This window comes from Artemia sp. Qi Xiang Cuo, chromosome 10 (assembly GCF_049724085.1).
Source record: "Artemia sp. Qi Xiang Cuo chromosome 10, ASM4972408v1, whole genome shotgun sequence".
NCBI classification, from domain to species: Eukaryota; Metazoa; Arthropoda; class Branchiopoda; order Anostraca; family Artemiidae; genus Artemia; species Artemia sp. Qi Xiang Cuo.
Genome location: NC_142803.1, coordinates 6,219,421 through 6,234,418, shown reverse-complemented (window position 1 = coordinate 6,234,418; position 14,998 = coordinate 6,219,421). Strand labels below are relative to the sequence as shown.

At 35.2% G+C, this 14,998-nt stretch overlaps 1 protein-coding gene across 1 annotated transcript in view; it reads right to left on the bottom strand.

Annotated features, from left to right (window-relative positions):
- The window catches only part of LOC148947407 (piezo-type mechanosensitive ion channel component 1-like), a 19,175-nt gene extending 4,942 nt beyond the window's left edge, over positions 1 to 14,233 (bottom strand). Inside the window, exons 1-3 of the mRNA XM_089095798.1 lie at positions 14,178 to 14,233; positions 5,947 to 6,232; positions 1,340 to 1,587 (exon numbers count right to left, since the gene is read on the bottom strand). Coding sequence (XP_088951924.1) covers positions 1,340 to 1,587; positions 5,947 to 6,232; positions 14,178 to 14,233 — 590 coding nt within the window. The remainder of the gene's footprint in view (positions 1 to 1,339; positions 1,588 to 5,946; positions 6,233 to 14,177) is intronic.
- Positions 14,234 to 14,998: the final 765 nt, after the last annotated feature.

Here is a 14,998-nt window from a genome sequence, read left to right as displayed (position 1 = left end):
TCGTGAAAGGCCCCTAGCGCAACGACACTCTGAGGCTAAAATGAACATTAAAAAAGGTTAATGAGCAGTAAAAGGAAAAAGAACTTTATTGAAATTAATATAATTAAGCCTTTTGACTAATATTGCTTGACGTATGGGAATACATAAAGCCGGAAAAAACTAAGGTTAGGAGTATTAAAGAAGTACATGTAAATGTAAAAACAATGTTCATGAGCAGCAAAAGAAAAAAAAATTGTTTGAAATTAAAAGAATAAAGTCTTTTGACTAATATGGCTTGGCGTGTGAGAATACATAAAGCCGGAAAAACTAAGGTTAGGAGTGTTAAAGAAGTACATGAAAATGTAAAAACAATGTTCATGAGCAGTAAAAGAAAAAAAAGAACTTGTTAGAAATTAAAAGAATAAAGTCTTTTGACTAATATGGCTTGCTGTATGAATGCACTTAAAGTTGAAAAACTAAGGTTACGAGCGTTAAAGGAGCATACAAAAATGTTAAAACAATGCTAAACATCAGTAAAAGAAAAAAAATTGTTTGAAATTATTAAAATAATATCTTTTGACTAATATGACTTTGTCTATGATCATACTTAAAGGCTTAGGACCGTTACAGGAGTGTATGAAAGTGTAAAACAAGGCTAACGAGCAAAAAAAAAAATTGTTTACAATTAATAAAATTAATTCTTTTGACTAAAGTAGCTTAGTATATGAGTATACAGAAATCTGAATAAACTAAGGTTGTTAGTGTTAAAGGAGTTTATTAAAATGTAAACAACAAGGCCAATGAGAAGAAAAAGAAAAAAGAACTTGTTTGAAACTAATAAAATAAAGCTTTTTGACTAATTGATAAAATAAAGCATTTAGACTAATATATTTTCCTGCGAATAAATTTCTTTTATGAAAAGATTCCTATGAATATTACTATGGCTAAGCGAAAAAGTAAGCCCCGTATGACAATATAATATACTAAAACTACGTAAAGTACAATAGTGAAGCAAACTATAGCAAACCTTTATCCGATGAGGACATGTTTAAACCATTTTTATAATGGCTCGTCTCTTCTGACTTTTGGGGTGTGTATGTCAACACTATCGCGGCTAAAGATTCTATATTAAACACGTACTTTTAATGAAATTTAGATTTTCCCGATATATATAAAATATCTATACTAATCTGTATTAACTCAGAAGCGTCAAATTTCTGGTACAACTTATAGGAGTGACAATGACGAAATATGCTTCTGTGCATATTTAGTATCGAGTCCCGCAAAATATTTCTTCATTCATGAAAACTATCCCATATCATTTTTATATTCTGTATAAATTGAAAAGAACTTATCTTACCTCATTTTACTAAACTTAGTTCCTAAGCTTCTGAAGAGTGGCTCGTACGACTCAATTTTAAGTGTTACTTCAACTTGTAAAGGTGGATTAGGCATTCCAACAGTGTTACCAAGGGCAAATAGAACCAACGGAAACCATATGATCGCAACGATTCCAAGTAAGCGAGAGCCACCTAGCAAGTACTTTAATCCTTGACGTCGTGGTTCACCGCTTTTGTGTGGGTATCTTTCCTCCTTTGTCCTTTCACACTACAAGAAGCAAAAATTCAAACCACAAACAAATTAAAGCCATTTATGCAATTCATTGAATAAAATTATATTTTCTTTAAAATTTCAATAAAAGACCTTACTTTGGATACAAGTTCAAGCACCTTGGAATTCCGGCATTGGGAAAATGTGCTACAAGAAAAGCATATGCTCTTTTTGTCTTTCAGCATTATAATTTTCTTTGTTATTTAGAAGTTCGTAATTATTTATCTTTTTTATACCATACTAGAAAATGTTGAAAATATAAAAGACAATATATTAGCACTTCATAGGTAACGGATATTGTTGTGAATTATGAACCTGTATATCCCCCTCAAACCGAGTTAGTACGTCCAAAACATACAAACAAATGTCGTTATAACTCATGTCTCTAAGGAAGCACGAATCTAAGAAATAATAAGACTAGCAAAACTTAAAGCACCAACGACAGTGCAAAGAATATTTGATTTTTGAATTGGTTATGTCAAAACTTACTAAACAATATTATTTATTTTTTGAATAACAAAGCAAAATTAAGATTTCAATCATAGGCAGCGCGCTAGCGCTGCCAAAGTAAAGAACGATGTGGGCACAGTGTGTTTTTTTTTTTTTTTTTTTTTTTTTATTTCTCCAAACCCGGGTACTTCGTATCGAAGGAGTTGTCGTATAAAGTTAGAAAATGGCTCAGTCGTTTGGAAATTGGTGTAGCTAGTGCCCTTTTTAATAGTCTAAAGTTTTTGGACGGCAACTAGCCCCCCCCCCACGCCCAATATTCCCCCAAACACATCCCATAAAAATTTTGAGATAGCCATTTTGTTTAGCGTAGTTGATTTCCAGATAGAAAATATCTTTTTTAGGAGGATATTCCCCTACAATCCTCGGGGCAAGGGCTTTAAGTTATGCCCTGGGGGCATATAAGGTTTTTAAAGAACGCATTGTCGTAGAAACTTCAAATAAGGCTCATTCAATTGAAAACTCAAAGGGCTAGTGCCCTTTCTAATAGTCGAAAGTGATTGGAGGGCAACTAGCCCCCCCACGCCCATCATTCCCCCAAACAAATCCAATCAAAATTTGAGATAGCCATTTTGTTCAGCGTAGTTGATTTCCAGATAGAAATATGTTTTTGAGGAGGACACTCCCCCACAAATCTCAGGGCAAGGGTTTTAAGTTATGCCCTGGGGGCATATAAGGTTTTTATAGAAGGTGTTGTCATAGAAACTTCAAAAAAGGTTCATTTGTTTGGAAATTCAAAGTGCTAGTGCCATTTTTAATAGTTGAAAGTGATTGGACGGTAACTAATCCCCCTCTCACGCCCACCTTTTCATAGGTAGCGCGCTAGCGCTGCCTAAGTAAAGAACAATATGGGCACAATGTGTTGTTTATTGTTTTTTTGTTTTTCTCCATACCCGGACATTTCGCATCAAAGGAGTCGTCATAGAAACTTCGAAAAGGGGTCACTAAATTGGAAATTGGAGTGACTAGTGCCCTTTTTAATAGTCGAAAGTGATTGGAGGGCAACTAGCCCCCCCACGCCCATCATTCCGCCAAACACATCCAATCAAAATTTTATTGATAGTCATTTTGTTCAGCGTAGTTGATTTCCAAATAGAAAATATGTTTTTGAGGAGGACACTCCCCCAAAACCCTCAGGGCAAGGGTTTTAAGTTATGCCCTGGGGCATATAAGGTTTTATAGAAAGCGTCGTCGTAGAAACTTCGAAACAGGCTCACTCGATTGGAAATTCAAAGGGCTAGTACCCTTATTTATAGTCGAAAGTGATTGGAGGGCAACTAGTCCCCCCCACGCCCATCATTCCCCAAAAAACATCCAATCAAAATTTTGAGATAGCCATTTTGTTCAGCGTAGTTGATATCCAGATAGAAAATATTTTTTTGGGAGGACACCCCACAACCCTCAGGGCAAGGGTTTTAAGCTATGCCCTGGGGACATATAAGGTTTTTATAGAAGGCGTTGTCGTAGAAACTTCAAAATAGGCTCATTCAATTGGAAATTCAACGGGGTACTGTCCTTTTTAATAGTCGAAAGCGATTGGAGGGCAACTATTCCCCCCCCCCACGCCCATAATTCCCCCAAACACATCCAATGAAAATTTTGAGATAGCCATTTTGTTCAGCGTAGTTGATTTACAGATATAAAATATATTTTTTGAGGAGGATACTCCGCCACAGCCCTCAGGGCAAGGGTTTTAAGTTATGCCCTGGGGGACATATAAGGTTCTTATAGAAGATGTTGTCGTAGAAACTACATAAAAGGGCTCATTCGATTTGAAATTCAAAGGGCTAGTGCCCTGTTTAATAGGCGAAAGTGATTAGCAATATTTTTTGTTGTTGTTGTTGTTTAGACCAGGGCACTTCGTATCGAAGGAGTTGACGTGAGGACTTCGAAAGGGGCTCATTCGATTGAAAATAGAAAGGGCTGATGCCCTTTTTAATAGTCGAAAGTGATTGTAGGGCAACTAATCCCCCTTCCACTCCCACCCTCCCATTTGCCCATTATTTTTAAAAACTAAATGTTGCCTCAAGATTAAATCAAAATGCACTGTGATAATGCTAATTCCCAATAAGGCATCTCAGCTGTATCCCAGGAACCACTGAGGGTATTATGTTCAAACTTTCGAGGCTACTTCTGCTCTTAAAATTCAACCAAATCAAAATAATGTAAGTGTATCCAACTATCAAAGAAAGTAAACAAATTTTTTTGCGAACGGTATCAAGTTTTCCATTTCAGGTCAACTAGAGGAGATATGAAACTTAAGTTAAACAGTACTATTTGTGTTCAGATTTTTAAAAGGGTGTATTTTGTTAAAAATTGCTGAAAATTTTTCTCCAGCATATAAATAGCAGGTCAAACTATAAAGTCTTAAAAAACGAAAAGATTTAAAGTGTTAGTTTCTTTTTCCCTGAAAAGACTGTGTCAATATAAAACGAACAGAAATTAATTAAAAAACTTTTTCCACAAAGTAAATTTTTCAAAGAAAAGTAAAGAACTCCATTAAACAAAAAAAGAGAAAAATAAAATCAAATAATCTACCAAGCTCGAAACTACCACAAATCAGCATCAATAAATAAATGAAACCCAAAATGAACTGAAATTAAAATAAATAGCCAAGTCAAACTCAAAACGAGCAGAAATTAACATAAGTTGGGCGCAAAACAACTATGCCTCCCCAAGGCCAGAAAAAAATTTGCACTTTACTGAAAAAAATATAAATGTTTTTACTTTTATAACTTTAATAATTCAAATAATTTTAACATTTTGATTACTAAATATTAGTATATGTATATTCAACTGACAATGCACATTCATTTGTATTTTTTTTCAGTAAAGTGCAAATTTTGTTTTGACCTAGGGAAGGCATAGGCGTTTTGCGCCCAACTTATGTTAATTTCTGCTCGTTTTGAGTTTGACTCGGTTATTTACTTTAATTTCTGTTCGTTTTTGGTTTCATTTATTTATCGATGCTGATTTGTGGTAGTTTCGACCTTTGTAGATTATTTGATTTTATTTTTGCTCATTTTTGTTTAAGGGAGTTCTTTACTTTTCTTTGAAAAACTTATTTTGTGGAAAAAGTTTTTTTTTAATTAATTTTAATGAAAGGGACCTCTAAATGCAGTTAAGGAGCTTGCACTCTTAGTGGATGTCAGATCTAAAAAAGAAACCCGAGTAAAAGCAGTAAAAAGTAAGCTAAAATCAAATAGCATTAGAGAGCTTAAGAAAGTCTAGTTTTTATTTGAAAGTGCGGTTGCTTTTGGGTACCTAGTGATATTCAATGTTTGAACTTTTACGGACAAGAAGTGTCGTTTAACAAATTAATTTGTAGATTTATTTTGACTGTTGAACGTTGACGAAAACGTGGTACTGCCCAAAAAGCTCAAAACTTTGAAGCAAGTAAATGTTTTTAAGAAAACTGCGTTTTTCAGGTTGTATTTGACGTATTGGCGTTGGAATTGACAGGTAGGAGGCAAAAAATCTTTATTTTTCATCTTTGGTACTTCCAATGGTTAAGAATGCTTCAAAGGAGAGAATTCCAAGAAATTTTTCGGGAAAGATCTTTGATTAATTGCTAAAAAGAATAATACCGTAAGTTTAAAGAGCTAGCTGAATATCAAATCTACCACAGAATCTGGCACCTTGAATCTCGAAATAAGAAAAATCCTTCTACAATTTACTTGCAATAGAGAAAATTTTCTTTAAGCTTAGCAGGGATCAAAAACAAAAGACAATACCAAAATTGTTTTGGAGCTGAATTCAATTTACCGTGCACATGAATGCAAAAAATCTTTTTCTCACTTAACTTTTTTTGTTTTGGTTGAGACTCCAATCAAACCGGAAAAAACGTACCTTCAGTTCAAAAATATTTCCAAATATGACTTCTAATTTAAACCACTCAGACAACGACATTGTTGTTGCTGTGAATACCCAGTCCATAAGTGTCCGCAGCTCAAATAAGAAAGGGACCAACATAAACGCTTTGAAGGAGTAGTTGTTTGCAATTCCATAACGCTTAGTGAAACAATTCCCAAGAATCCTTGTAGGGTAGCCAGAACGAATTTGTTTTGCGGCCAGCAGCAAGTTGACGCATTTAAGGAAGTACCACATTTTCGGCGGTGCCACTGCATTGAATTCCCTAGATGAAGAAAACATTTAGAAGTAGAACAAATATCTTAAAGTAATGATAGAAGGAAAATATAAATTTTGATAGTGAGGATGAACTAGGGAAGGAACTCATTAAGGTAAACCTTAGGCAATTTTTGAGTTAGGATAGATACCTCCAACTATAAAATATACTAAAGCTGGGTCTTATAAAACTTTAGATTGGTGGTTGAAATTTGAAAGGAAAAATCACAGATTTTGTACCGTCTTTTGAAAGGTTTAGTTGCCTCGCTGCCAATCTTATGATAAACGTGTGTGTATTTTTAATATTCAATGTACATCTATCTAATTAAACGAGCAATAATTGTTTGTATATGTATTTTTTCGCAAAAACAGCACTATGCTTTTTTTTAATGAAAATTGATACACAACATTTTCCAGTGTGAAAAATGATCTGGAAAGGTCAAGACTTTGAGAAAATTCGTTTCCATCTCCCAGGGCCTTAATATATTTTCAATGAACTTTCTGATGACTGGAATTATAGACCTAAGCACTGGGAACAACTCTCCACCTGAAGGTCGATAGTTCGATCCGGGCTTTACAAGGGGAAAAACATCACTATTCTTAAATGTTCCGATCTGAGTTAATTTTGCATTAGAACGTATGCAGCGACTATGTCTAAGAGAATTCACACGTTAGATTATTTTGACCAGATTTTTGAGAACAATTGTAACTTAGGCAATTAACTAAATTTGTGTATAAAGCATTTAGTGAATACTTCCTCAAATCCTTGTTTAAAGAAATATTATTATTTGTTTAGAATCCAATTTCAATTGTTTCTCGAACAACCTGTTTTATGCCTAAGTTATTGCTAATGAGAGAGGTTTCTTTTTCAAAAAAATACTCTATGGCTGAGGTTATCAAAAACAGGGCTACTTACAGAAGAATCAAAAGAAATATTAGTTCTATAAAAAGTAATTTAACAAATTACATTGAAAATCAAATAGACAATACCATTGAAATTGTTACAAAAAGACCTTTGATGTTAACTGCAAAAAAGGCAAGATTAGCATTGGGCACGTGTTCTTAATAATGTTTATTTCTCATAAATGAATTGTCTCTTTTCATTTTGCTTTATGTACCAATTCTGGTTGAACTTCGCTGAAGTAAGGATAGTAGGACTTTTTAACAGATTTTAGTTTGATACAAATAGATACACCAAACGAATTGGATTTTTATGCTGATTTTAAATATATAAGTTTCATCAAGTTTAGTCTTAACCATCAAAAGTAACGAGCATGAGAATATTTGCCTTATTTTCTAAAAAGGGGTAAAAACCTTTTAAAAGTAATAAAATTTTAATGAAAATTACACTATCAGATTCAGCCTATCAGAGAACTAATGTACAGGTTTCATGCTCCTATTTGCAAAAATGTGGAACATTGTATTTTTTGCCAGAATAAAGATCATGGATGCGTGTTTACTCCCCCGCCCCTTTTTTCTCAACATCGTCCGATCAAAATTTTAAGATAGCCATTTAGTGAAAAAAACAGTAAAATTAATATGCAAATTTCATTGTAATTATTCATGCAAGGCGAGCCAAATTCAAAATCTGTAGTAATTCAAAAACGTTCAGATATTAAATTAAAAACAGTTTCTTTTACTGAAAGTAAGGAGTGACATTAAAACTTAAAACAAACAGAAATTATTCCGTATATAAAAGGAGCTGTCCCATCCTCAGTGCCTCGCTCTTTACGCTAAAGTTTGGCTCTTTCTCACAACGCTACTTTTTAAAAGAATAAAAAACTTTGGCGTAAAGAGCGAGGTGCTGAGGAAGGGACAGGCCCTTTCATATACGGAATAATTTTGAGAAAGTCGTCTTGCCAAAAAAGGTAAAATTAATATGCAAATTTTGTTTTAATTATTCATGCACGGTGAGCCAAATTCAAAACCTGCATTAATTCAAAAAAGTTCAGAAATTATATAAAAAAACAAGTGTTTTTGATTGAAAGTAAGGAGCGACATTAAAACTTAAAACGAACAGAAATTATTCAGTATATGAAAGGGGCTGTTTCCTCCTCAACGCCCTCTTGACGTTAAAGTCTGACTTTTTTTAGGAGGAAACAGTGCCTTTCATATACGGAATAATTTCTGTTCGTTTTAAGTTTTAATGTCACTCTTTACGTTCGGTTAGTAAAATATGTTTTTTTTTTTTATTCGTTTGTTTAAAAAAGTCTGAGGTAATGATTCGCGGAAATTAAGCGCAAGTGAGACAAGGTTCTAGAACAAATTTGACAACCAATGAACCGTAAATGAAAGCAAAAGTGAGAATCACAACGAGTTCCAGAAGAAAAAAAAATCCTATAAAATGGTTGATCTTTCATGCATAATAGTAAGGAAGAATTGAATTTACCCAAGAATGAATTCAATTCTTGATTTCAATTGAATTCAATTTAATTGAATGAATTCAATTTGAATTCAAATGATCTAAATAGGTGTCAACTTTTAGGGATAATGTGTATTTTTCCCAGGGTGCTTGTAACAAACCTGAGGTGACGTCATGACATCAAGAAGATGCTTACAGTGTCTGTAGTTAGAAGACAAGCGACAATGAGAATATATATATATATATATATATATATATATATATATATATATATATATATATATATATATATATATATATATATATATATATATATATATATATATATATGTACGTTAGGGAGAAAGGGGAGGTACAGTGCAGCAAAACTGCATGCAATTTTTGTTAGCTACAATTATTTTGCATATTATGAAGTAAGAATTTTTTTCATGATATGTTTCCTTCTCAATAGTCCCTAATCTAGATCTTAATCTGTAATTACCTTGTATGTTAAGGGACACTCATCAGTGACGCCACAGGGTAGAGACAGTTTGATGAAAGGGAAACAGTAGGTTTCTGACTTGGGAACCTTACATTATAATTATTATTCTTACTTTTGAATAAGTACTAACTACTACTAGTGCCACTTAGAACTCACCGCAGCACCAAACCGTTAGGTATCATCACAGCTTCGCACGCCTCTCTTCCATCCCAATCTATTCAAAGCCTTCCTCTTTACACCCTCCCAGGAAGTTTGACCCCCCCCGAAATGCATGTCCGAATCGTTAAATCGTAACAAAATGACTATAAATAATTTGTTATACGTTTTAAAAAGTTTTTTTGCCCCCCCGCCCCCTCCCCCCCCCAAAAAAAAAATCCATTTGTAAAGGATGTTCACACTTCCCTTTTTTATGACATCCTGCTACCCCAACCGTGGACGACTTGCTTTCCGTCTAGCCCTAGATGGTTGGCCGAAAATGACAGTCTTTGGTAATCTGTCATTTTCATTCGCAGAACCTGCCATAACCGTCTCAACCTTTCATTATAGCCTTAACAAGCAGAATCGAACCACACTTTTCGTACAGCCTGCTGTTTGAAATACGGTCGGTCTGCCAGGTATCTAGAACAGTTCGTTGGCAATTTCTCTGGAAAACATCTCGCAAGCTTCATCCGTTTTTCGGAGCGCCCATGCTTTAGAACCGTATTTGACCCCTGTCATTGCTGTAGCTACCAATATTCTAATCTTGGTTTGCAGACTTATCGTCCTATTCTTCCAATTTTTTTTCAACTGTGAAAGAATACCCTGAGCCTTGGCTATTCTATTTTGTAATAGTATTTAGGTGCTGAATAGGCTAATTATTGTTATTGAACAGTATAATACCTACACTTTCTAGCCTTTATTTCAAGGCTTGTGAAGCCTATTAAAGGTTTGATATTCTAGCCATCTTGGTGGAGCGTAACCTGTTCCAAATTACCCAAAATAGGAGAAGAAAGTTTTACTTGATTTGGTAGCAACCGCAAATCTTTAGAAAGAAATACCGATTCTTTCGAAAGGAACACTATAGTGTAATAACAGTAAGGTCTTTCGATTTTCCAATTGAGCTATTTTTCCGAATTGATTAAAAAAAAAAAATCCACAAAAAATTTTTCAAAGAAAAGTAAAGAACTCAATTTAACAAAAAATATATATGTGTTTTACTATAACTTTAATAAATCAAATAATATTAACAATTTGATTACTAAATTTCAGTATATGTATATTAAACTGACAATGCACATTCATTTGTATTTTTCAGTCAAGTTCAATTTTTGTTCTGGCCTTGGGAAGGTATAGGATTTTTGCACCCAACTTAGGTTAATTTCTGCTCGTTTTGAGTTTGACTCGGTTAATTATTGTAATTTCTGTTCGTTTTGGGTGTCATTTATTTATCGATGCTGATTTGTGGTAGTTTCACGCTTGGTAGATTATTTGATTTTATTTTTGCTTATTTTTGTTAAATTGAGCTCTTTACTTTTCTTTGAAAAACTTATTTTGTGGAAAAAGTATTTTTAATTAATTTCTGTTCGTTTTATATTGACATCGTCTTTTCAGGGAAAAAGAAAATAATACTTAAAATCTTTTCGTTTTTTAAGACTTAATAGTTTGGCCTGCTATTTGTATAAAATCAGGACACAAATAACACTGTTTAATTTAGTTTCATACCTCCTCTAGTTGACCTGAAATAGAAAATTGATACCATTCGCAAAAAAATCTGTTTACTTTCTTTGATAGCTTGGATAAAGTTACGCTATTTTGATTCGGTTAAATTTTAAGAGCAGAAGTAGCCCCGAAAGTTTGAACATAGTACCCTCAGTCGTTCTTTGAATACTGCTGAGATGCCTTATTGGGAATAAGCATTATCACAGTGCATTTTGATTTAATCTTAAGGCAACATTTAGTTTTTAAACATAATGGGCAAGTAGGAGGGTGGGCGCGGGAGGGTGGGAATGGAAGGGGGATTAGTTTCCCTCCAATCACTTTCGACTATTAAAAAGGACATCAGCACTTTGTATTTTCAATTGAATAAGTCCTTTTCGAAGTTTTTACGACAACTCCTTCGATACGAAGTGCCCTAGTCTAAACAACAACAACAACGAAAAATAATACATTATACCCAAATCGATCTTTACTATAAAAATGTCAAGCCTTCCAATCACTTTCGAGTATTAAAAAAGGCAGTAGGCCTTTTGATTTCCAATCGAATGAGTTCAAGAACTTTCAACTACGTTAACAAAGTGGATATCTCTAAAGTTTGATTGGATGTGTTTGGGAAAATGGTGGGCGTGAGAGGGGCGTTAGTCGCTCTCCAATCACTTTCATCTATTAAAAAAGGCACTAGCCCTTTCAATTTCCAATTGAATCAGCAATTTTGAAGTTTCTACGCTTTCAATAAAAACCTTATATGCCCCCAGGACATAACTTACAACCCTTGCCCTGAGGGCTGTGGGGGGAGGGGTTGTTATCCTTAAAGACCTAATTTAAAAAAACTTTCAACTACTTTGAATAAAATACTGATTGGATGTGTTTGGAGAAAAGATGGGCGTGAGAGGGGGGTTAGTTGCCCTCAAATTACTTTCGACTATTAAAAAGGCACTAACCCTTTGAATTTCCAATCGAATGAGCCCATTTTCAAGTTTCTAGGACAAATATTTGAATAAAAACCTTATATACCTCCAGGGCATAACTTATAACCCTTGCCCAGAAGACTTTGGGGGGAGTGTCCTACTCAAAGGTATAATTTCCTGAACTTTGAACTGCGTGGAACAAAATGGCTATCCCATAATCTTTATTGGATCTGTTTGGGAAAATGGTGGGCGTGGAAGGGGTGTCAGTTGCTTTCCAATCACTTTCGACTATTAAAAAGGGCACTAGCCATTTTAATTTCCAATAAAATGAGCCCTTTTTGAAGTTTCTACGACAACGCGTAATATAAAAACCTTATATTCCCCTTGGGCATAATTTACAACCCTTTCCCTAAGGGCTGTGGGAGGGGGGTTGCCATCCTCGAAGACCTAATTTCCAGAACTTAAAACTACGTTGACTGAAATGGCTATCTCAAATTTTGATTAGATTTGCTTGGGGAAAAGGTCGACGTAACAGGCGGGTTAGTTGCCCTCTAATCACTTTTGACTATTAAAAAGGGCACTAGCCCTTTGAATTTCCATTCGAATGAGCCTTTTTTGAAGTTTCTACGACAACGCCTTCTATAAAAAACCCTATATGCCCCCTGGGCATAACTTAAAACCCTTGCCCTAAGGGCTTTTGGGGACTGTCCTAAAAAACATAATTTCTATCTGGAAATCAGGAAATCAACTACGCTGAACAAAAGGGCTATCTAAAAATTTTGATTGGATGTGTTTCGGGAAATGGTGGGCGTGGAAGGGGTCTTAGTCGCCTTCCAATCACTTTCGACTATTAAAAAGGGCACGAGCCACTCCAATTTCCAATTGAATGAGCCTTTTTCGAATTTTCTACGACAACTTCTTCTATACGAAGTGCCTTGCTTTAAACGTTAAAATTAATAAATAATACATTATGCCAACATTGTTCTTATATCCCCCAGGGTATAATTTAAAATCCTTGCCCTGAGGGTTGTGGGGGAGTGTCCTCCTCTTTACTTAGTCCCCGTTTCTTGTCTCGTTCTCGAGTGTCCCTGTTCTTTACTTAGACAGCACGATCACGCTGCCTATAATTTATACAACATTTTTCTGTATAAACCTTATATGCCCCCAGGGCACAACTTACAATCCTTGGACTGAGGCCTCTGAGGAGGTTATCATCCTAAAAGACCTAATTTCCAGAACTTTCAACTACGTTCAACAAAATGGATGTCTCCAAATTTTGATTGGATGTGTTTTGGAAAATGGTGGGCGTGAGAGGGGCGTTAGTCGCCATCCAATCACTTTAAACTATTAAAAAAGGCATTAGCCCTTTCAATTTTCAATTGAATGAGCCCTTTTGAAGTTTATACGACAACACTTTCAATAAAAACTTTATATGCCCCCAGGGCATAACTTACAACCCTTGCACTGAGGGCTAAGAGGGGGTTATCAGTACTGAGGGCACTGAGGGCTGTGGGGGGAGGGGTTGTCATCCTTAAAGATCTAATTTCCAAAACTTTCAACTACGTTGAATAAAATGGCTATCTAAAAATTTTGATTGGATGTGACTGGGGAAAAGATGGAAGTGAGAGGGGGGCTAGTTGCCCACAAATCACTTTCGACTATTAAAAAGGGTGCTAGCTCTTTGAATTTCAAATCGAATGAGCCCTTTTTCAAGTTTCTACGAAAAATATTTCAATAAAAACCTTATATTTTCACATGGCATAACCTATAATCCTTGCTCTCAGGGTTGTGGGGAAGTGTCCTCCTAAAAAATATATTATCTATGTGGAAATCAACTACGCTGAACAAAATGGCTATCTCAAAATTTTTATTGGATGTGTTTGGGGGAATGATTGGCTTGGGGGGGGCCTGTTGCCCTCCAGTCGCTTTCGACTATTAAAAAGGGTTTTAGCCCATTGAATTTCCAATCGAATGAGCTTTTTTTAAGTTCTACGACAACGCCTTCTTTAAAAACCTTATATGCCCCCAGGGCATAAATGAAACCCTTGCCCTGAGGGCTTTGGGGGAGTCTCCTCCTCAAAAATATATTTTCTATCTGGAAATCAACTACGCTGAACAGAATTGCTATCTCAAAATTTTGATTGGATGTGTTTGGGGGAATGATGGGCTCGGGGGGGGGGGGGCTAGTTACCCTCCAATCACTTTCGACTATTAAAATGGGCACTAGCCCCTTAAATTTCCAATTGAATGAGCCCTTTTCGAAGTTTCTACGACAACTCCTTCGATACGAAGTGCCCGGGTATGGAGAAAAAAACACACATTGTGCCGATATTGTTCTTTACTTAGGCAGCGCTAGCGCGCTGCCTATGATTTAATGCTAGTTACTCAAACAAAACTCCCCCACCTATAACGGTGCGCCATGTAGCCCTAAATAATATATCTCTTTGTTGTAATTTTTGGAATGGGTATTTTGAGTGCTGCGTGGTAATATGAAAGGCAACACTCTTACATTGCCTGTTGTTTAGGGCCATAAGGCTTAGATGTTTTAATTTTTTCTACAGCCATTTTAAGTGGAGGTCGTAGAGATTTTGGAAGGGACTTATTCAATCGGAAATCAACATTTCTAGTGCTTCTTTAAGAGCCTTTTTTAAGAGTGCTTTTGCTATTTAAATAGTATAAAGGTAAATTAACTTGCTGTCAGGGATGATGCAACTTCTTTATGTTTTGCAGGCTTTATGTTTTGCAGGCTTTATGTTTTGCAAGTTTTCCGTTGATGCATATAAGGTTTGTCATAGGCATCACAATCGCATTGATTAAGTAAACAGCGATGTGGGTACAATGTATTATTATTATTTTTTTTCACCAAGTCACTTTTTATAGAAGGAGTTGCCGTAAAAACTTAAGCAGGAGCTGATTTAATTGACAATTAAAAGTTTTAGTGCCCTTTGTGAGAGTCAAAAGTGATTGGCGGACAACTGGCCTCTCCCTCCCAAGCCCATTAACCCCTCAAACTATACAATCAAAATTTTTGAGATACCCATTTTGTTCAACATAGCTGAAAGGTCCAGAAAATATGTCTCTGAAGGATTCACCCCCCAAGACCTCGAGGCATAGGTTGGAAGTTACTCAGTTCCTCCATTGTTAACATATAGTATTTGTCGAACCGCTCGTGGTAACGAACTGTAAGTAAGGAGTGACCTGGCTCAATAGTAACCGAAACTCTAAAAAACGGATACCAAAAGATACAAAAAAATATAAAATATTTTGATACCAAAACATATATCAAAAGAATCAGATTCTTATGCTGATTTCAAATATATAACTTTCATC